The sequence below is a fragment of the Rhinolophus sinicus genome, chromosome 12 (assembly GCF_057876585.1).
Source record: "Rhinolophus sinicus isolate RSI-liver-muscle chromosome 12, RSI-T2T, whole genome shotgun sequence".
Lineage (NCBI taxonomy): Eukaryota > Metazoa > Chordata > Mammalia > Chiroptera > Rhinolophidae > Rhinolophus > Rhinolophus sinicus.
The window spans coordinates 30,370,212-30,392,708 of record NC_142512.1 but is presented as its reverse complement, the minus strand read 5'-3'; the positions used below and the strand labels follow the sequence as shown (position 1 = coordinate 30,392,708).

Sequence of the window (22,497 nt, the reverse complement as noted above, 5' to 3'; positions counted from 1 at the left end):
CAAGAGCATTCCCAAATCAGCCATTTGCTTGCTCTAAGCCTCTATGATTTTTTTGTCTTTAACCTGTTCTTTTCATCAGTCAGTTTATTCATTTCTCGGCATTCCAGGGGGCCTCACCTCGGGGCCTCCTGCCACAGAGGACATCCAAGGTAGCAGCTTCCCTCTTCTCTGCTGAGTCAGGAACCTAGCTTCGTTTGGTCACTTTTGTCTCTTCTTGCCCCCATGTCAGTCTCCTACCAGCCTGGCTTGAGTGTATCGTCAGTCTCTTCCCATCCGGTGATAAGTGGGTAAAAATCAACCCACGTCTGACTCTTCAAGCCCCACCAGAAGTGGGGGGCTGCAACCACAGGCTCCGGGGCAAACTCACAGCTGCGAGGGGAGTTGCACACGTTCTTTCCTTTTGCCATTGACGGCTGGTCACAGGGCAGAGAGGGAAATGCTGAGTTGGACAGAAGGGCGATTGTTGTGAGGAGCTGCCCCTTGGAGCCATGGAAATGTGTGGAGCCCAGATGGTCTGTCTGGTTATTTGAAACGGGTTAGCTATAGCCCAGAAGTGGCCAGCTCCAGACTCACCTTGAGCTGTAATAATCAATGAGAACTTACTTTTGCAATTCAAAAAAATTTTTTTATTTCCATTCTGGAAAAGAAAAAGTTTAAGCTACTAAGGGGAAATAAAGAGGAAACACAATTAACTTGGTTGACAGGCTATGGCCCTCACTGGGGAGGGAGTGATGGAATTTGGGGGAGGCTAAAAGAGGGGGCCCAAGGCAGTGTTTCCTGTCTCCTGCCCTCACCTCTCTGGGGATCAGTGGGTGTGAAGTTCAGTCTCTGTGTAGCAAAGATACATTCCTAGCTCTTTTTCTCTGTCTGGAGTTTGTACCTGAGGATAACTAACAGCAAGCAGGCATTTCAGTCAGAGATGCTTTAGCAATAAATTGGTTCAATCAGTATACTCTGCATTCATACTTCTTTGTCTTTTTTTTTTTAAACAAAAGGAAAATAAAGTTTAAATCCCCCCTTTCCTTCTACTGCAGGAGGTGAGTGTGTGGGTGTCCTGTAGAATATCATTGGCATTCACCCAGCTTCGGCCCCAGCCTCCAGATTTGCCATCCCCACCCCATCCCCTCCCTCCATCCCCTGCTCTCCACCCCAGAAGGGACCCCTCTGCCACCTTCATTACGGTTATGTTAAGATGCCCAAATTTTCCATGACATATCCCATCTTCCGACCATGTTCAGTATGGACAACTTTCATGAAGGGATATAAATGGGAGGGGTGGAAAGGGAGGGAGTAGCCAGGGGGGAGGGGGGAAGTGGCTTGGGGGGGAGGGGCTGGAGAATGGAGATCTTTTTTGTCTTTTTAAAAACAAATTTGTCATTTAATGGATCCAAAAACAAACAAATGAAAAATCAAAAATCCCCTCCCCAAAGATTTTTTTCCTAGACACAAATTGCTTTGTTTCCTGTCACGTTTTAATATCAATATTAACACAATGTGTAGTCTAAAACTAGTTCCTTTGTAGTTTGCATGGGATGTGAATGCTGTCTCAACGTGCCCAGATCTAGACAAGACTGCATGAGCATCAATTCAAATGTGGAAAAAAAAAAAAATCTCTCTCTTTCTCTCTCTCTCTCTTCCATATATATCTCTATTTCTATTGTGATAATTTGGTGGGCAGTGAAGCACCTCCGGTTGGTTGCCGTAGTGTGTTGAATGATTGTTTTTTTATTCTCTATATTTTTGGAGCTCCGAGCTTCTTAGTAGTAGCCTGGGCTGAGTATTCTTGAGTCCCTGCTGATGTTTTCGCATGGCCTTGGTTGAGTGTTAGAAGTTGGGCCTCAGCTGTTTTTCTCGAGTGTTTGGCTTGTAATGATCGGTGCATGCCTGGCTTCTGGCCTCATACCCAGCTCTATTCTCTGCACACCAGTCCTGAATAGCTACAGTGCTCAACCGAATTTTGGCGCGCCCGCTTCCCCGGCAGGCTCCAACCCGGCGCGGCCCGGAGGCTTCCCGGGGGCCAACAGCCCAGGACCTGTCGCCGATCTCTACGGCCCTGCCAGCCAGGACTCCGGAGTGGGGAATTACATAAGTGCGGCCAGCCCACAGCCGGGCTCCGGCTTTGGCCACGGCATAGCTGTAAGTATCTGCCTTTCCCTGTCCTCCTGCCCCCTCTTCCCTGCCCATCTCCCATGACCCATCATGGGGAAAGCGTGCTGGGAAAGCCCAGAGTTGGGAGCCAAGGAGAGGGCGGTGGATCCCCATCCACGTCACAGCGGACACCTAGGGCTGAAGCGCCTCCGTTTAGATGTTACCCGAGCACCTGTGGGCCAGGGCATGTGATGGAGCAGAAGGAGCATGAGAAGGTCAGGTCCAGAGCACCACTCCATCACCTTCAGCCCATGCAACCTTGAGCCACTTATATAATCCATCACTTCCCTGGCTGCAAAACGAACATAAGTGCCTCCCTCAAAAGACTGTGAGAATTCATGGAAATAGGATGTGTCGCCTGCTGGCACACAGTAGGTCCCCAGTATCAGCCCCTAACCCTTGATCTCTGCCTTCTGAGACTGTCATGTGGGCTGGGACCTCAGAGCTGCCGATCCCCCGACCTGAGGGTAGCCACCTTAGTCATTTGAGTCCCCTGGCCTAAGGTCCAGTGGCAGTGCTGGTGCCTGGGACATGGTACAGGTTGCAAGCCCTCCCCGGGAGGTTTTCTTTGCTAATGTTTCTTACGGTTTCCAGGTTCCAAGTAAGTTCCCATTTGCGTTCTTTAGCCGTGCCCTGCCCCAAGGCCAGATGCATTTGATATTTGTAATGCTCTGTGGTTCTATAATCTGACTAATCCAGGCCATGGAAATTTGCTTAACAGATTTGCATGCTGTTTTCAGATTGTATTGTTCTTTCCCCTCCCGGTGTGTGTGAGCATGAATGTGCCTGAGCCCACTTGTTCGCTGTCCCTTCCATTTGGGAAATAGAAAATCGGCCACCCTCTGCCCTAGCCAACCAACCTCAGCATTTTGGAGGCAGTTTGGCTTTGAGCTAAGATGGGAGTGTCTGCTACCCAGGTCCCGCCTCTGTCAGAAGAGCCATTTCTCAGGGGCTGCGCTGGGGAGAACAAAGCCAGTGCAGACAGTCAGAGGCACCAGGGTGGGTAGATCTCTGCCCCTGGAGTTGGAAGTCACACACTCAGTCACACACACACGCACACACTTTCACACGTGCACACACAATCTCTCACATACACTTTCTCTTACGTATACACACATAATCTCTCTCTCTCTCACACAAATACATGCACACACTCGCATTCACTCACTCACTCACTCCTGCCAGCCCTGGCCTGTGTGACCTGGGTCCTCGTTCAATTCCACTCCCAAGCCAATATCACTTAAGTCAGTAGTTTGATGAGTCAAATCCCCTCACATCAGCTATAGCACCAAATCCAGAGTGTTATTATTCAGCTAAGAGCTGCATCAATCTGGGAGACCGTCTATCACCCTGTAGAAACAGCTCATTTCCGTTTTCAGCACCCACAAACACAGGCCATATTAGTTCTTGAAAAATCTGGGTGTCTTGATCTAGGTGCTGTGATGCTTTTCAGAAATAACCACACAGCATCACGTTTGGTCTGCACAGGGCTTGCTTTCTCCCCAGCTGGAGCCATTGGGACTATGGACAGAGACACTGTTATCTTTGCTCTTCAGGGTTCAGGGCACCACTGCCCCTCATTTGGGGCATGAGCGTCCCTCTCCTATCACCCCACCTCCCCCTCAGAATCTGGCTCTCAATTTTCCCCTGGGTACGAAGACAGGCTTGGGGTGGGGAGTGGGGACTGGAGGGGTTGAAGCTGGGGAGGATCGTCATCCTGGCCCCTCATGGCATGGTGTCTCAGAATTACATATTCATGCTGGCAACCACAGGCTAGTCCTTTCCCAGAATATGACAATCTGTTCCCATGTATAGCGTGCTGATGACCTTAACAATTGTGCAATTTTAGGGACCTTTGATTGCAACGGCCTTTACAAATGGATACCATTGAGCAGGTGCTTTCGTTGCCATCTCACTCTGAGGTATTACCTTCTCTGCCATGTATCTCCGCTCTGCTGGGCGTGTCCGTACATGTATGTGCACTGGGCATACAAGTACGCACGGGCCCTGGTCTCATTGCGTCAACATCTCTCCTCTATCTGGACCCCTTTTCAGGGGGGTGGGGGCAAAAACATCCAGTCTTTTAATTTCTCATCCCTTTCTCCAGCTTTAATCATGACCCCCCACTTTTTCTTTACTGTCTTTTTTTTTTTCCTTTCTCAATTTGGTTCTTTTGATTCGTTTTTCTTTATCTTCCCCGCCCCTCATCTTTCTTTGTCTTGAAATACAATCAAGAGTGTGGGAAACTGGAAGGAGATCGCGTGCGGTGCCAGTCCCAGGGGGAAGGAGTCAGGGAAACACTGGGCTTCCTCCAGGCCTCCCCCCAGGGTTCTGTGAGCTGACCTTGGGGGTTACTGGGCCTTTTCGGCTCCCTGGAGCTCCCTGGCCTCAGCCAATGGGGTTCCTGCAGTCAAACAGCCAGACTCCATCTTTTAGTGAAAAGAAAACATTTTTGCCAGTAACTACTGAGTAATTACCAGATTACCGCTCAAAAAGCAAATTAATTTAACGATATCACCTGCGTAACATGGATTTGGATCCCTGCCAGTTTCCTAACCTTTTAAACTGAGCTCGAGTTAATTAAACATTTTTTTAAATCACTTTGATGGGGCTATGGAAAGGGTGGAATGGAGGAGAGGGAGGTTGGGGCAGTCAGTGAGGGAGCCTCTTGTCTCATTTGAAAATGAGTATCTGTCATTCTTGAGAAGAGCACCAGGAAGCCTGAGGGGTTCTCTCGTGAACGCTAAATGTGTACTGTGTTATCACATTAGTTTGGGCGATTGAAACATGGCTCTGTCTCTTTGGAAGAAAGAGGGTGACTGTGGAAGCCTGGGAATGGGTCCCACTCAGAAAATTCCAGCTAGGACATGAGCGCCTGTCTCTCTTGGAGTTGGGACATAGAAGCCACGCTGGAGATGGATTTGCCACTTTAGTTTGCAGTTCATAAGATGCCTCTCTTGTAGAGGGGGTCGCTCCAGACCCCTGAGTCAGCCAGGACTCTGTAGAGTGGGCCCCGTTGGGGGACCACGTAGAGTTGAGTTCCATGTCTTTTGGATTTCTCTAACGTTGCTGCTAAGGAATCACCTCAACTAACGCAACTGCCTTTCTTAACCAAATAAACCCATGTGTGGATTCTTCCCACTCCTCGCCTCCACTTCCCTTAGAGCACTGACCCAGCCATTGCTGGCCGGAGCCAGAGGCCACTAACAGTTTGAAGGAGAGCTACTCACTACTAATTAAGCTGGGTTTGGGGCCCAAGGGGAAGTAAGGTCCCTCTGACAGCAAGGCGAACTCAGAGATACAGGAACTTTGGGGATTGAAGGTGCCTCCAGCCATTTGTAGAGTCAGATGACAAGGGGATTAAACAATGACCAGGTGCAGCCGACCCCTGGTAGGCCAGACGGCGGGGCTGCCAGCACTCCGTCCCTCCCTCCTTCCCCCGGAAAATGAGGGTAGTGTAGGAGTGTAGGGCTTCTGGCCACAGCCCATGTCCTCCAAGGCCACTGTAAGCTTTCCATGGGGTGGGGGGAGGAGTGCTGCCAGCCCACCCTCCATCCAACTCTAGGATTCAGTTTTCACAGAAGGATAAGATAACTAAGAAAGTGGAGATAACAAACCACCTCACCCTCCTCCAAAATGGATTAAGAGAGCCGATTGCTTCACATGGCTGCACGAAAACACACACTTAGTGCCATCAGACACTTAGTGCCATCTGCAAATGAGGGGCCCAGGCTCAGAGTCAACTGAGGGAGACTCAATCACCAAGTCAGTGACTCCTGGACCTGTTTTTATTTCCTATAACCAAAGCTGGTTATTTGTTGTGGAAATGTTTTCATAAACGTCCTGCCCTTGAGTCCTTGGTATGCAATATGATACTTTTTAGTGGAAGTTTGCATTTTCAGCTATTGACAATCATCAATGGGTATCTCATAAAGGCAGAAGTTTTTTAGACATTTATTAGGTAGGTGCAAAAGTAATTGCAGTTTTTGCAATTATTTTTAGCCTGTTCGATCACAATTACTTTTGCATCAACCTAATACCTTTGAAAGCACAAGTGTAACCAGAAAAAGCACTGCTGGTCAATGTGCAACTCACCAGTCTAGCCAAAAACCCAGCATGACCACATTTGCTGGCCACATTTCCTGCCTACCTCAAGAATTCTACAGTGTTATATCAAATCAGCAAACTGAGTTGTAGAACCTCCCTGTCCCCAGCCTCAGGCGTGGCTTAGATGTCAGATTTCCCAAGCTGCGCCCCCAGCAAGCTGTTAGCCAGGCCATTTTCAAACATGCTCAGTAGCCCCGTGTAGTCATATTTTGAAAAGGCGAGAAGGCGAGTTAAAAAGTTGGAATAAATCGTGTACTTGTCTGACACTTCTTTCTCCTCCCCTCTCCCACTTTTATGTTCTCTTCCGGGCATTCCCGACCTTCCACACCCTGCAGAGCATACCTGGATGTCCAGGCAAGACTGGGCGAAGTTTCTGAGTGGCCCTTTGTTTAGGTGATGTCATCAGACCTGGACCCCCACCAGCCTCACTCCCCATCCCAACCAGAGATGGCTCACTTCGGATCGAGGGTTGACTACATCTCATCATCTCACAAATCTGCTGTAATATAAGACAACAGCTTTTAAATGTGTATATAACCCATGATTTTGGTTTTGTTTTGTTTTTGTTTTTCTTGATGGTTTCCCTTCCCCGTCTCTCTTGCCCCTTCTCCTTTTAAATCTCTTTGAATCACATTCAGTAGTGATTTTGATGTAGTCCAGTAGTCATATAGCTTTAATATCTAGTTAAAAGCTAATCATAGTATAACTGTTATATTAAGGTATTATTTTTTTCTTTAAAAAATTTTTTTTGCTTGTTTTGATTCTGTTCTCACTTTTAAAGGATGCTGAGATGGTAATATTACTCTCAATATTTTGGTACCAATTCTGAGATTGTATGAATTTTCAGATGGAACTTGAGCACACATGGAAGTGAAGTTGTGAAGTGTGGAGCGGGAGGTGGGCATCAACTTTCTACTTTGCATTGTATAAGAAGTGAGATGTATGTAGTAGGCTAATTAACAGACTCTATGGCAGTTCTTTTTTGTGATGTCTCTTTGTTAACCTAAGTATATCTATTTTCGGCAATAAGGTAAGGACGACCATGTTTCAAGTGTCCTCCTTTTCTATAAGTGCTTTTTTTCTGTTGAAAGAGGTGATATTATAAGGTTTTTTGAAATTGTGAATTCTGAAAAAGAAATGTTGTAAATACAATTCCATTAACTACATAGAAACTATTAAGAAAGAGAGAATCAAAAATATTTTTGTGAGGGAGTCAGTCCCAAGCAGTTTGATGCTCTGTGGAAGGAGGAGGGAAAGGAACATGAAGCCAGTGAGTTACTGAGACGGAAGAACACCCAGCTGCCAGGGCGACCCCGGGAAAAGTTAGAACACTGTTTAGCTCCTTTTGTCTGTGTGATAGACCTAAGAACTCTATTAGTGTCATACCAGCATATTAACCTCTCGTCTGTGCACAGCTTCAAATGTTACCGTCTAGTTAGATTTTTATTTAAAATAATGAAAAACCGCTTTTCCCAAGACGTTTTTTAAAAACAAAGCTACAATTTTAATATTTAACGTATTTAAAGTTTCAAAGCACACCTGTCTGGCTTGGGTAGGGTGGGGTGGGGAGACATCCTTTTTCAGTCTTAATTTTTAAATATTTGATCATTTTCTATTGTCCAATCATTTCAGCACCTCCAAAGGTCCCTAGGACACTTTGCCTCTCTTCTCCCCCTGCCCCCCTACCCACCCCCGGCTCTTGGGGCCCTTGGGCCAGGAGTAGATAAGCCTGCATTAATGAAACCTTTTCTCCATTCACTTTCTATTTACAAATTAGGAAAGCAACCTTTTGGTTTATATATTTTTTTTAATACCTCAGTGCTGCAAGTATCACCAGAGAGGCTATGGAAGAATTTTTTTTTAATTTATTGTAGATGTAAACAGAATTTTAAAAATAAAAAGTATAAACATCGCTGCACTGTGACTGGTGGGAAAAACTGACAGTTTCCTGTTTGCACATGTTAACATTTGGCTGTTATAATATATGGTCCTCGGTTGGGGAAAGATACTTATGATGAAGGATATTTTTTAATTTAACTTTTTTTTAATATTGGTAATAGGTCGGCAACAGCAACTATAGAAGTACAACTCAATAGATGGCATTAAAACATATTGTAGTGTGGATATATATTTTTTCCTTTTTTAAAATGTGATATTGCCGTTTTATTAATATTTTTTAAATTGTTACGTTTATAAATTTGGTACTTAAGGCACAGCCAGTATGAGACACTGAATGCGACATTTATTATAAAGAGCTGCTGCACTCCTATTTTTATAAATTTTACTAACAAAGTAGACTAATGTAGACATTCACAGACATGGTAGGGCAAATACATCTTCAAACAAAAGGCTCCAAAATGCTAACTCAGAAAGAAAGAAAAAAGCCTTTTTCAATTCTAATTAAACAACACTTTTAAAAAGTCATGTTCTTTGTTTTTCCAATAAAATGTTAGGTTGTTTGGTGATATGTTTTTGTTTTTCTTTCTTTCTTTTATTTCCAAACAACCAGGTTAAGGAAAATGCTGGGCGCTTTTAAAATATCCAAACTTGTTCAAGTAATAAAATAACAAAATAGAAGTTTTATTAAAAAAAAAAAAAGAACAAAAAAAAGAGACAATAAATTCCCAGAAATTCAGTGTCTAGACTAGGGAATTTAATTCCTATTTTGTCCATGTTGGTGATGTACTGTACTACCCTGCCTTTCTCTGCATCCCCCATCACCTCACAGAAGACTCTTTGTTGATCACTGTCTGTTAATAATGTATAAAATGGCTATCTTGTAAGCGTGCTGTCCTGGTACTAGTGTAGTGACTTTTTTTCTCCTCTTTCTTCTAGTACATATTGATAGGTATAACGTAATTAAGGTTTAAAAAATTAGACATAGTTATTCAGATTTAGGACCAGTAAGGATAGAACTTTCTCTTATTTATGAAAAAAAAAAAAAAGCTAATAATTTTGGGGCAGTTTTTTCCTTTCCAATTTTTTTTTTTCAATTTCAAGTTTTAATTTTATTTTTGCTGATCTGATGTGGTTTCAACTAACCCAAGGTCTCATGATGTTCAAATGCCGGCAGACTCTGCGGTGTTTTGTAGATTCCCACCCACCCCACCCCCCAACTGTGAAGGGGTGTGCCATACTACCTTAAATGCTAATGCTAGATATGCAAAACTGGATTTTTTTAATTTATTTTTTAAAAGAGGGAGGCATGGTATATTAAAATGATTTTACTAAGAGAAAAAAATATTTTTTTAAGAATGCTCAGAAGAAATTGATAATTTGTGTGAATATGTTTTAGATGTTTATAATACCTTTTGAAGAGACCCAGTAGCCCATAGCACAAATCTTGTGGAAATCTGACATGTTTTAATGTGGCTACCTAGGTTAAGGTTCACGTTAGTCCCCCCATTCATCTAGAAGTCCATTACGAAAGGTTTCTGTAAATTATGTTAGCACTGATATCCAGCCTTGTCTTTGTTTCAGTTAAGCTCAGTGGCGAACATGGGAACCACCTTTCGCCTTCCCTGGGGGAGAAACACTCTTGGCTGATGGCTTTTCCCCGGAATCATAAAATAGCCACCGGGTGACTTTCTGGCTTCCAGATCCATCTGCCTGGGACCCCCGAACTCCTCTCCTCCTAAGCAGAGGAGAGTGAGTAGCATAAGCTCCTGGACCGATTCCTGGTTCTACCTGGACGTGGAATGACCAAGCTCTTGGTCTTCTCTCCAGGAGCTTTCACACACCTGGTTTGTGGCCTTCCTCGCACCCACTGGGAAAACCAAACAGCCTTTCGCTCTATCCCAGTCGTTCATTGGCTTGATTCAAACAAAACCCCGACAGGCCTTTGTGTTTCTATCCTTCATAGCCTTCATCTTAATTTGAACTCGTAGCTTGGACTTTAAGGTAGCATGGCTCTATTGCTGTCAATTTAATGTTTCACTGCACAGCAATTCACAGCCAGTGAATGTTACACACATCTTGCTAGACTAGTATAAAAATCATTGGGCAATTGTTGGTTCTAATGACCTGAAAGGTGTTCAGTTTTTTTCAGTTTTTTTTTGGTTTTGTTTTGTTTTTGGAGGGGGGAGTTTCTTTTTTTTTTTTTTTTTTTCTTTTTCATTTGGGGATTTTGGGGGGGAAAAATTGTTTTGGTTCCAAATAGAAAAACAAAACCTGTTTTGATCTTTAGTGCAAACGAGGGCTAGGGACTTAGCCTCCACCACCACCACACTGCTTCATTCTGCCATTCACTCACTGCAGCATAATCAGAAATAAAGCAATATAGTTTACTACATTTTTTATTGAAGGTCAGCCATGCTTTCTGTATTATATTGCATATGAAATTGTTTACAAAAGAAACACTAACTCATACTTCTTTATTGGTTGGGAGTGGCACGCAGGGACAGAAAGAGACTGGGGGGTGGGTGGGGAGGGGAGAATATTTTTCTTGGATGTGCTTTCATCAGCCAGGCTGCCTTCCAAGGAAGGCAAAAGCAAGGGGTTAGCAGGTGGCGGGAGGGAGCAAAGGGACAGATGCAAGCAAGCACATTGAAGAGAGACACTGGCAGGCTCCCCCACCCTCACCCTAAGCAGAAAAGAAGCAGAAGTCAGCTCAGCCCAGTCCTGGGCACAGACACTACACAAGGAGACGCTGTACGTTAAGCAATACTTTAATACTGTAATATGTTTGTTTTCTTTTTTTTTTAACCAAAAAATGTAAGTTAACTAAAAAACAAAGAAATATTAATAAAACCCACCCCTTTGGGGAAGCAACCTTAATCCAAACACTCAGCTGTCAAATAATCAGAATGTATTGTCTCGAACAGGATTTCATTTCTAGGAGGCAGGGGCGTGAGGGGGGCGGGGAATGGGGACTGAGAGACAAAAGTTCCAGAGCCTCCCGAGAAGGCGCTCTGCTACTGTATCTGTACATACTATACCATCCCGTGTGGAATCTGTGAGTGTCCTCTTGAGTAGCGTGGGCTAGCCAATCTGCCGTTAATGGTGTGTTGTAAACTCAGAATTCCATATGTAATAGGATGCAAGTCTAAGCGTTTCATGTGGACATAAATGTATCTAAATAAAACTTTCCCTAGCACTGTGGCTGACCTCACCCTTACTTTTATACTTTAGTATGAAACTGATGACAACTTTGGTAGTGAGTATTTTTTTTATATATATACATATATATGTATCTATATATATATATATCTCAAGCATCTTTCAGGTCTTTGTGTGTGGCTTTCTTAAAGCCCTGTTGTAAAAAATTACTATGTGGATGGCAGTCTCTCACATCACAGATGTGGAAAGTATAATTTTATATTTGTATTTTCAAATAAATAAGTTTGTGAAAGGTTTCCATCCTCTACTGTGGTCCAGAAATCAATGTGTTTGTCTGACAAAAAAAAATAAATAAAATAAACTGTTTTGAACAGAGTTGTTTGGTGTGTTTTCACTTGCAGAGGAGGGCTGGAGTGGGGGAGAGCTGTGGTTTGTTTGGTTTAGCGGGGTATCACCATTCATACCTGCCTCCCCTCCGCATGAATGTTGATCACAGAGCCCCCAACAGAGAAGAAGCTCTTGCCCTCTCTCCAAGAAGCTTGTGGGACTATTTTTATGAAGTGACAAGACAGCTTAGCTGTGGAAAAGCAGACCAGAGAGTACAGAAATACCCAGAGGATACCCAGGAGACAAGAAATTGGAGGAGACACCCAAGAAGGCCATGCCCTGGGGACCAGGGCTTGACTCAAGGCCTCAGAACCCGTGTGTGGGCAGGGAACCATCACCAAAGTGAAGGTAGCTATGATAGCGTAGGACCCACATGGTAGACGTATGCTGATGGAGAGCTAAGTGGCTGTCCGGATTGCTCGCCTCAGCTAGTATCCACAGCCTGTGGAAGAACATTGAACCAAATGCCATGACGCTTGAGTAGGAGTCTGAAAGAGTATCAGGAAGCCTGACCTTTGCTCTCAAGGAGTTCAAAGTTTTGCTTATGGAAAGAATTTTATAGAACCAAGAAAGTTAAAAGGTGTCTAAATAGATCATCTATGATATTTCTACCTTCTGGCTAGCAAATAATTGAGAGAAAATAATTGAGATACATTTTGTTGAAGGCAAATCCTAAGACTTGGTGGTAACCATCAAAGCGTGGTCCGACCAGAGGGGTTCCTGGACTTTTAAGCACTGGAGATAAAGAGTCAGGCCGAAAGGTTTGTAAGGGGGGAAGCGTGGGCCTCGGGGTGTCCCTGTAACTGTTTCGTCAAGACTTTGAGTAAAGCCCTGGTCCCCAGAGTGTGGCCTTCTTGGGTCCCTCCTCCAATTTCCTGTCTCCTGCTTATTTCAGTTTTATCCTATGGGTGTTTATGTACAAAGGGCCGAGGAGAAGTTGGAAGGTGTCCCTCTTTATGTGAGGCTAGAGACAGGAGAATTGGGTTCCAGGCCCACCTTTTGTGTGTCCGCAGCCAAAGCATCAGCACTCTACAGTGTCTTGTTACTTTGTTTGAGGACAAGAAAATATACTAAATCCTGTTGCCCTGCAGAAATGAAAGACCAACAAGAGCTAATATAAGAAATTCTTTCCAGGAATTCTGAGAAAAGTGTGCCAGAGACATGAAAAATGTCATCCCCATCCTCTTCATCCTGATTGCTCGTCTCTAAGGAAGAGAAGGCACAAACCCATTCCAGAAGCCTAGGGAGAGAGTTGGAAACAGGAGCATCAACTATATGTTAGACGCAGTCACACACATGGTCTGGTTAAGTCTATGTGTGCTGTGTGATTGTCTACTTTTTAATGTTCGAAGAGAGTAGGTAATTTGCCTACAGTCACACAACCACTGAATGGCAGAATTGAGATCTCATCTCCAGGACATCCTGGCCCTGCGTTCAATCCTGGTTACAAATGTCAGCATCAGTGTTGAGTTTACCTGGTAGGGGGTGGGATGTATAACCTAAGTGCCCACCTGAGCCAACAAAATGTACCCAAAGAGGCAGAAAAATATCAATCTAGAGAAAACACAACTTTCAAGGAGAAACACTGAAAAAATAGAAAACAAATCAGCAAAAACTAAGAAAAGGAAAGAAAAAGGAGTGTTAGGATAAACAGAAGCATACTAAGCAAAGGAATGGAAGGAATGCCATCAAAGGGATCCATCGTTATCTAAATATGAATGGACTGAATTTTCTACCATTATAAAACGGAGATGTGTTCAGACAAAACAAAACCCAGTTAAGTGATGTTATAGAAACAAATGATAAGACTGAACATAAAGGGGTGGCAAAGAAAAATATAGGCAAACACAAAAAAGGGCAAGAATTGAAATATCAATATCAGAAAGGGTAGAGTTTAACATTAAAAACACTCAACAGGATATTCTGTAATGGCAAAAGACACGATGTATTAAGAGGACATGGAGATGATAACCCTATGCCTCCAGTACCAGAACTAAACATTTAAATCAGAAACTATTAGAATCGCAGAGAACTTGGTAAAAATTAAAATACAATGATAGAGACTTCAACACATTTCTCTCAGAACTAGACATGTTTAGTAGACAAAAATAAGACAGAGGAATAAAGCAATAAATGATCAGACTATATAAAATCTTTAGTTAATGTATATTTTTGTTGTATACGCATGAACATACACAAAAATCAATCCAATACTTGACAGTAATAAGTAAATAATTATTAAGAATTGAGTAGTAATAGTAATGATATTGATTCAACAAGTAGTTTCATAGTCCACATTCCATTATCATAATCCAATAAAATTAAAAATTAAAATGTATATGAACATTATAACTGCACAGAAATTAAACACAATTCTGTACATCCTTGGATGTAAGAGGGAAGTTTTTAAAAAATGTCTAGAAAGCAACAAAAAGCACACATTATACCTGAACCTGTCACATACAGCAAAAGGTATATTCAGAGGAAAATGCATAGCTTTAAATACATTCAATGGAAAAACAAATATTTTTCAGCACAGGAACTTAAATTATTCATCTTAAGGTAGGAAACAGTACCTAAAAAAGTAGGAAGAACAAATTAATGGGAGCTGAAAGCAGTAATAAAGAAAGCAATAAAGTCATAGAAGGGATAAATAAATCCAAAAGCTGGATTTTTTACAAAAACTAACCCTGAATAAGGGGGGAAAGAGCGAAAATATACAATCTAAGGAAAAAGAAAGGAGACATAACCACAGATAACAGAAAAGAATTAATACTCAATGGCCCTGAGCACGAATCTAAAATTTTAGGGGAATTAGAAAATTTCCTAGCAAATATAAATTACCAAAACTAGTAAGTAGTGCCCAGAATGAACTTATTACCATGAAAGATATTGAGAGAGTAATTGAAGATCTAATATCGGAAAATAGACTGGGTACAAATAGGTTTACAAATCAGTATTATCTTAATGTTAATTCCAATGCTACTTTATTCCAGAAGATAGAAAAATATGGAAAGCTCCCATACCTGTTTTATAAAGCTAATAAAGCCTTGATGTCAAAACCCTATACAGAAATAAGGCAAAAAATATGTTGACAGACTTACAAGCTCAAATGCAAAAATTCTAAATACAATTTTAGCGAGCAGAATCCAGTAAGATATCAAAAGTATAAGATACTATGACCAAGCATGATTTATTCCAAAAATGCAGCGTATTTCAATATCAGGAAATCTGTCAACATAATCTGTTATATTAGCAAACTAAAGGAGAGAAAAAACATGCTTGTAACAGTCTATGCTCACAAAGCATTTGAAAATACAGCAGCTATTCCTGATAAAACCATGGAAAGTTGAAACAGAAAGCAGTTACATACAAGATAATAAAGAGTACGAAAAACTCAGTGGCAATTATTCTAAATGGTTAAACACAAAACTTAATTTGAATTAAAATAAGGAACTTGTAGGGGTGTTGCTGTCACTATTACTCATTATTGTCTTAGAGGTTCTAAAGAAAGCAATAAGATAAACCATGTAAACATTGGGAAGAAAAGAAGAAGGTATGATTGGATTTCTAGAAATTTCAAGAGATTCTAGTTTTTTAAAAAATACATAAAAATTGCTACTGAGACTGATGAAACATTTTGATAAGTTGGCTAGATACAAGCTATATATACAAAAACCTGTAGATCTCCTCCTGTCCAATGATAAGCACCTCGTAATGGAAATAGGGAAAAAATATTTCAGGATAGATCCTGTGAGAATGGTATATGATCTATGATAATTAAATTATAAAATATTAAAAGCCATAGAACAAGATCTGAAAAATGGAAAAGTCATATTGTTGAATGCAAATATCTAATCGTAAAATCAGTGCTCTCAAATTTTACATATACTATATATAAAACAATTCCAATGAAAATCCTCACAGGTTTTGTTTAATTATTTAAATAAATTGTCAAGCTATATAAAAGAAGAAATGCCCCCAAAATGGCAAGAAAATTATTTAAAAGGATAATCAAGTTTATCTGTATTACTAGATATCCAGACTTACTAATTTACTTAGTTCTCATCAGTGTTGCACATGTATAGAAAAAGTGAAATAGATCAGCGGAACAGAATAAATAATATAGAAGTTAAAAAAATGAGAATTTAATACAGTATGATAAATATATTAAGTAGTTTAATTCTGTTGAAAAATGATGGGTTACTAATATATGGTACAAGCACAACTGTCTTTCCAACTAGAGAAAAATAAAAGCTGACTTCTAACTTACATTATTCATAAAAATAAATTCTAGATAAATGATTTAAATGGAAAACTTGAAAAAATTCTTGCAAGAAAGTCTATGCCATTCATGCATAATCGAGGAGCTTTTTAGCTATAATCAGAAACCCAGAAACCCTAAAAGAATATATCTAACATTATAAAAATATTATGACACTGAAAGAACTTAAACTTTTCATGTGGCAAAGCAACTCAAACTTAAGAAAGACCAATGATAGATTTGGGGAAAAATATTTGTAATACAGAGGACAAAGGTCATAATATATACAGAGCTCTTAAGAACTGACGGAAAGACAACCCAGGCGATAAATAAATAAAGGATAGAAAAAGGTGATTATGGAAGAGTCAATCCAAATGGCTCAACATATGAAACATGAAAGCATGATCAAAATCACAAATAAAGTGGGAAATCAAAATTCAAGCTATACTTGGGGTGGCTCGGTTAGAGCGTAAGCTCTGGGCAACAGTGTTGCTGGTTGGAGTCCCACATGGGCCAGCGAAGTTGCTCCCTCTGCAACTAGAATAAAGTCAATGAGCTGCCACTCAGCTCCCTGGTGGCCAGATGGCTCTCAACCACAGGGTTGCCGGTTCGACTTCCGTAAGGGATGGTAGGCTGCGCCCCCTGCAACTAAGATTGAAAGGACAACAACTTGACTGGGAAAAGTTCCGGAAGTACACACTGTTCCCCGATAAAGTCCTGTTCCCCTTCCCCAATAAAAAATCTTAAAAAAAAAAAAAAATTCAAGCTATACTCAACAGTCCTGGCAGCAAGCGAAAAGAGCTATACTACCTGTTGCTGTGAGGAAGAGGGTGCTCAGATATTGCTGCTAAAAATGTAGTGTTTTGGTCTTTTGGGAACGTTTGTTCAGCCATCACTGGGGATCCTGAGATTACATGCCCTGTCTCTTCCTCATCAGGGTCATTTGAGATTGCCCAATCAGAAGTGCATTTGTAAGAGCTTTCTCACCTTCTCACATCCTCCTTTTCAGAGTCTTGTAATATGAAGAAAAAAAAAACTATGTGTTATTTTTCGAATGTTTTGTATTCTCTCCCCCTCAAGTCTAAAGGATACGTCCATGTGCCAAGCCTTCCCTGCCTCAGTTATTATGACCTACAATATTATAAAGGCCCTTTCTCCAAGATTTTTATCACTTCCAGTTAGCCAATCAATTTTTCACTGATGGTCAGAATTGATTTCAGAGCGGCCAAAATGGTCATTTCCTCTACCCCCTGGGAGATTGAATTGTTGGGCAAGAAAGCAACAGTTGGAATAGTTGCTTCTTTTAGGGCATGCATCCCTTGTCTTCAGATGCCCTCTGCCAACTCTCTAAGGACGGGTGGGGGCCAGGGAGTCCCCTGGGGGTTAGGGAAGGGGCTTGTGACTGTACCAAGCAGCCAGGCTCTCATGTTGCCCTTGCCACATCCCCCCCAACCCCCCCAAAAGGTCTCTGGTTGATTGCTGTGACATATCGATGGGCACTCTCTGAAGAGAGAGCAGACTAGCCGGCTCACAGCATCCCAGCTCAGCAATCATCGCTGATTAAAAACTAGTTACAAAGCAATGAAGATGGAATCCTGCCTTAACCAAATGACCCTGTTCATGGCCAAGCCCAGATAGATGGCAGTGATTATGAAAGCATCACTTACAATGTCGGCAAACGTTAATGGCTATTTGAATTTCCGGGAGATTTACAGGGTAGTGACAGTATTTGGCTGGAAAGGACACAAGCTCTGCTTCCCAGATGTGCTTGTGTTTATGGATTTCTGTGGACCGACGGCCTAGCCAGAGCTGTTAGGTGGGTCTAATCTGAATATTCTAGGTTGTGTAAAGCTGCAATTTATCATATTGCCAATTTTCAGAGACTCTGAATTAGCTCAGCCACACTTAATGCTGAAACCATCCTGAATATAATTTAATCTTTCTTTAATGATTCAAAAGGCTCTTTGAAGTCTGGCACTAATCAGAGTCATGGTTATGAATATTAGAATTTGATATTCAAGAAATGTGAAAGTGCCCATAAAAGTATTAGGTGACAGAGATTATGGAATATGGGGCACATGGATTTTTCTGTGAGAGCTCTGTGTGTCGGGGGCCATGTGTAAGTGTGGTGTGATAGGAAGTCTAACCTGACTGATGCTGAGGTCACCACGCTCAGTGAGAAAGTCAGCCTTTCTCCCCTGCTTCTGCCTGCTCCCACATCCCCCGGGGAGAATTTGGTCTTTGCCCGCTTGGGTCTCAGCTGTGCAGATTTGGAGTGAGGAGGAGAATTGTCCTGCCCAGGAAAAGTCCAGGAGCCCACGATAGTAGCTCCTTTAACAAGTAAAAGATAAATGAACATATATGTAAGGTGAGGGGAAGGGGAAAGACAAGAGTTTTCGAGAGCTGGATTTAGAAGGAGAAAATGGAGAAAACAGCTGCAGTGATTGTGTGTGTGTGTGTGTGTGTGTGTGTGTGTGTGTGTGTGTGTCAAATGTGGATAACAGCACCTGCCTCATTATGTTGTTATAAAATCTAAAAAGCCCAGCATGTTCTCTCTCTTTCTGGTACAAGAAAATTTCAATAGAATCACCATTTGGAATTTTTTTAAAACACTTCAGGGAAGATTTAAGTTGCCTTTCAATAATTTTTGGATGTAGGTATTTCCTTGAATATAACCCCACGTGAAAACAAAGGCAAGAGGTCAGGAGCAAGGAGGCCTGGCTTTTTCAGGGTTTCATAGCAGTATCATTTAGGGCTTGAGACCCTCCTGGAAGTCCCCCCAGAAGTGAGACCCAGCAGCAGGTCACGCAGATAGTGCTGGGCCAGCCTGGGAAGTCAGCTCAAGAACCACCTGAAGCCATCGCCTCTGCCCTCACCCCTTGCTTCCCTGGACCCTGGAGGAAATGGAGGTGCTTCATCACTGGGGTAGGAACAGGACAATGGGGTGCAGGAGCAGCCTCAAGGAATAAAAAGTGAATTGCTCTGAGTCTGAGTCATACAGAAAGTTGCATTTACCTCCCCAGAAACCAGGCCTGGGAAGTGACTGAGCATGCAAGCCGGGGCTGGAGAGCAAGCTGGGGCTTGGGCTCAAACGCAGCCGGTGTGGGAATCTGAAGGCAGAGATAACTACGGCCTCCCTTACCAAGGGATCCAGCTCTGTGGAACTGCAGGCCGAAGCAATTTGCCAGATTGTTGCCAGAGCCCAAATTCTACCCCTGCTTGCCCCTCGCCGCTCCCCGCCCCCAACACTTGTCAATGGTCCATGTGTCTGGGGTTTGGGGAACACACAGTGTATACCAGACTCTGCGCAGATTGGGAACCCATCCCCAGTGCTGTGCCACTGTTGACCTCTCACCTGGACTAGCCACCAATGTCCTCCCCTGCTCCACCCATCCCTCAACAGCTGCCAGAGTGGGCATGCTGCACTACAAGTAACGATGTCACTGCCTCTCGAATATTTATTGGCCCCTCATAGCCACAGAGAGATACCCAATGTGAACATTTAGCAGACAGTGCCAGAGCTGGGGATGCTATAACATGTGGGGCAATCCCACCTGAGGATGACTTGTCCTGGGTCCCACGAGCCCGTCGAGGTGCCATGTGATATTCACGTAGATGAGAAACAATCAATAAGTGTCTGGGCCTTTTGTCTAATTTTATTTGACAGTCAACGCAAAACATTTTTTGCACAATGTCAATATATAATAACTTTTGCAGGCTTTTACATTCAATACCATGTAAATGAACAGAAGAGCACGCTTTGTTTCATTGTGAACTTACCCAAGTTATTCGCCAATCCGGTCATCAATAGAGATGGCCCTCGGTCAGTCTGCATTTATGGTGTCACATTCACAGTGATTGCACACGTAAGTGCATCTGACCACTTTGTGATGTCCTCTAGTACAGTCATTCCTGAATGTTTACATATTCAAATACATACGATTTTATATAAATTACTTACCTTACAGTCCTTTATATTATAGATTGAGGGCTTTAGTGAAGTTTTTTGAAAGTAAAGGTTAGTAAAGGTGTCCTTACAACGTGTTTTTATATAAAAGCGGTTGGCTGCTAAAGAGTTGAGAAACAGGCTCACAGGCTACTGCTCCAACTTTGTATGGAGGCTCCCAGACCTTTTTGATCCAGCCCGTCTGGAGCTCCAGCCTCGTCGCCTACCACCCCTCCAGCCTGGAACCCTGGACTCCAGTCACGAACAACAATATAAACAAGGCCGTGGAAACACACAGCACAGGTCCCACCATCCCCGTGATTGATTGGACTCCCACCCCCCGCTGCCCAAAGCCGCCATACTTACCCCTTCTTTTGCCTCACACATCACATCCATGATACCCACCTGACTCATTCCTCCGTGGGAGCTGTCACTCTACTGCTGGATCTCCCAGGAAAGCATATGGGGAAGCAAATGAATGACAGTGCTGTTCCAGGAAGGTCTTGAAATGTGTGATAGGTAGAGTGTATGTGATACAGTTTGGTACCTGAACTCTTCTCGGTAACAAATTGTCTTACAATTGCAGTGGCACTAGAGAGTCACGTGCCCAGGTAGGGTCCACATGGGCTCAGGATAGAAGTGTCCCTCCTTCTTCAGCCATGGGCTGCCCTCCCCACCCACCCCCCTCCATCCCCATGTCTGTCCAGGGCTTGTCAACTTGCTATGGAAGCAGGCCAGTCCCCCAAATAACCAATCGTCCAATTGACTGAGTTTAACACATTTACAAGTAACTTGTTTCTCTTAACTATTCAGAAAGTTTTCAGCAATCCGTGTCAAATGAAACCATTTGAATAGCTGTTGCTGATCTCTATGGAGCATAGTCATCCGTTGTTTGTCTGTTTATTTCAGCTTCGTCACAATACCGTGTTTCCCCGAAAATAAGACCTAGCCAGACCATCAGCTCTAATGCGTCTTTTGGAGCAAAAATTGATATAAGACCCGGTATTATATTTTATTTTATATTATATTATATTATATTATATTATATTATATTATATTATATTATATTATATTATAGATTCGGTCTTATATTATAGTAAAATAATTTTTGCTCCAAAAGACACATTGGAGCTGATGTTCCAGCTAGGTCTTATTTTTGGGGGAACACGGTAGATGAGGGTTGCTGTGGCAGACAGTGGGGACTCTACTGGGGAAAGATGGCTTCGAGTTAGCATACACCTCAGCCTGGACAAAGACTAAAAGGAAAACCCAGTGGAGATTGGGGCATGGGATGGGAGGCTGAGGGCAGAAAGTGGGGACAATGCTGGTGAGAGGAGTCTGAAGGCCCAAGCGCCGAGGAGCCCGGCTCCCCACAGCCCTGTGGGGCCTGCCAATCCACCCAGTGGGATGAGAGAGCAACTTCTCACAGGAGTTGGTTGCAACCACTTGTCAGAGTTTTATTTCAAACTAGCCACAAAGGATCTACTTCCATGAAAGCCAGTTCTAAGATCTCTCCTGTGGTGGGGACATTTGCAGACGAAGGGCATCTAAGCCACATTGTTAGAACAGGTACAATGAAGGAATGTGTGGTCAAGAGCTGAGGGAAAGCTGAGTGGATAAATCTAAGTTCCCGAGGCGCTACACATCATGTCATGCAAAACTGTTCTCAGTTCTGTTACAGACTAGGTGTGGAACAACTTTCTTTCACCAAGAATTGCAATAAAGACTGTATGTATCTAAGAGAAACAAGGGATGTGTGTGAATGGGTAAATTTGGTGAAGTCGGTCATTTGATGAATTTGTTATGGGCCCCGCATTGATATGAAGATGAGTCATTGTAAGGCTTTCCTGAAGTGCTGGCCAATGAGGGAATCCTGATCTTTCTTGTGGAGTTAAACTATAGGGTGGGAGGTGACCAGAGAGACCCATCATTTAGCCATGAAAGCTTACAACCACGGAGAATCTTGGGGCCACTATTCCTCTCGTGCGGACAGGAAGTCTTAAACAATTAACTTCAAGTATTGCAGCCATAGCATCTGCAAGGTGGCAGTGAACACCGGACTCTGAGCCCAGAGGTTTCTAGCGTTCCCATCCTATGCTCACACCTGCCCTACTGGGAGACAGGTGCATCAACCTCTCTTAGTTGATGCAGTTAAACATTTGCTCCATTCAGCTGCCCCTTGTTCTCATTGAAAACTTGACAAGCAACCTTCTGGTTATAATCTGGCCTCCCAGGTCGTCCTGGATGATGTCCGTGAACTGGCCCTCTGGAACTGGCCCTCCATTTTGTGTGCTCAGTGTGCAAACAGAGAAAGGTCCACTCAGGGTATTGATGAAACCAGGTGTGCGACCCTGCAAACAGGTGGAGTGAATTCCAAGAGGCAATGCCTGCCTGCCTAAGAGGCCTGCCCACCTCCCTTTGGGGAGACTCCACCCTCACCTGTCCTCCCATTCGGTGCAGTTCTCACTTCTACCCCAGCATTTGGTGGGTTACACGTCCGTTTCCCACCCAGCCTCAAGGCAGATACCACAACTGATTTGAGTTTGTGTCCCCAGCACCCGGATCCCTGCAAGTGTGCAGGCCAACA

At 43.0% G+C, this 22,497-nt stretch overlaps 1 protein-coding gene across 12 annotated transcripts in view; it reads left to right on the top strand.

Annotated features, from left to right (window-relative positions):
- Nucleotides 1-11,684, top strand: part of MSI2 (musashi RNA binding protein 2) — a 379,844-nt gene extending 368,160 nt beyond the window's left edge. For 2 of the 12 annotated variants that reach the window (XR_016022877.1, XR_016022876.1), the window contains 3 exons: nt 1,982-2,136; nt 3,998-4,070; nt 6,591-6,658. Coding sequence is in view for 10 of the 12 variants with exons in the window: in XM_088802145.1 (XP_088658271.1) it covers nt 1,928-2,136; nt 3,998-4,039 (251 nt within the window). In the remaining 2 variants the exon portion in view is untranslated. Of the gene's footprint in view, nt 1-1,927; nt 2,137-3,997; nt 4,071-6,590 lie in introns of those variants that run through there. The other 10 variants (XM_088802145.1, XM_088802143.1, XM_088802148.1 and 7 more) reach the window with 6 other exon arrangements.
- Nucleotides 11,685-22,497: the final 10,813 nt, after the last annotated feature.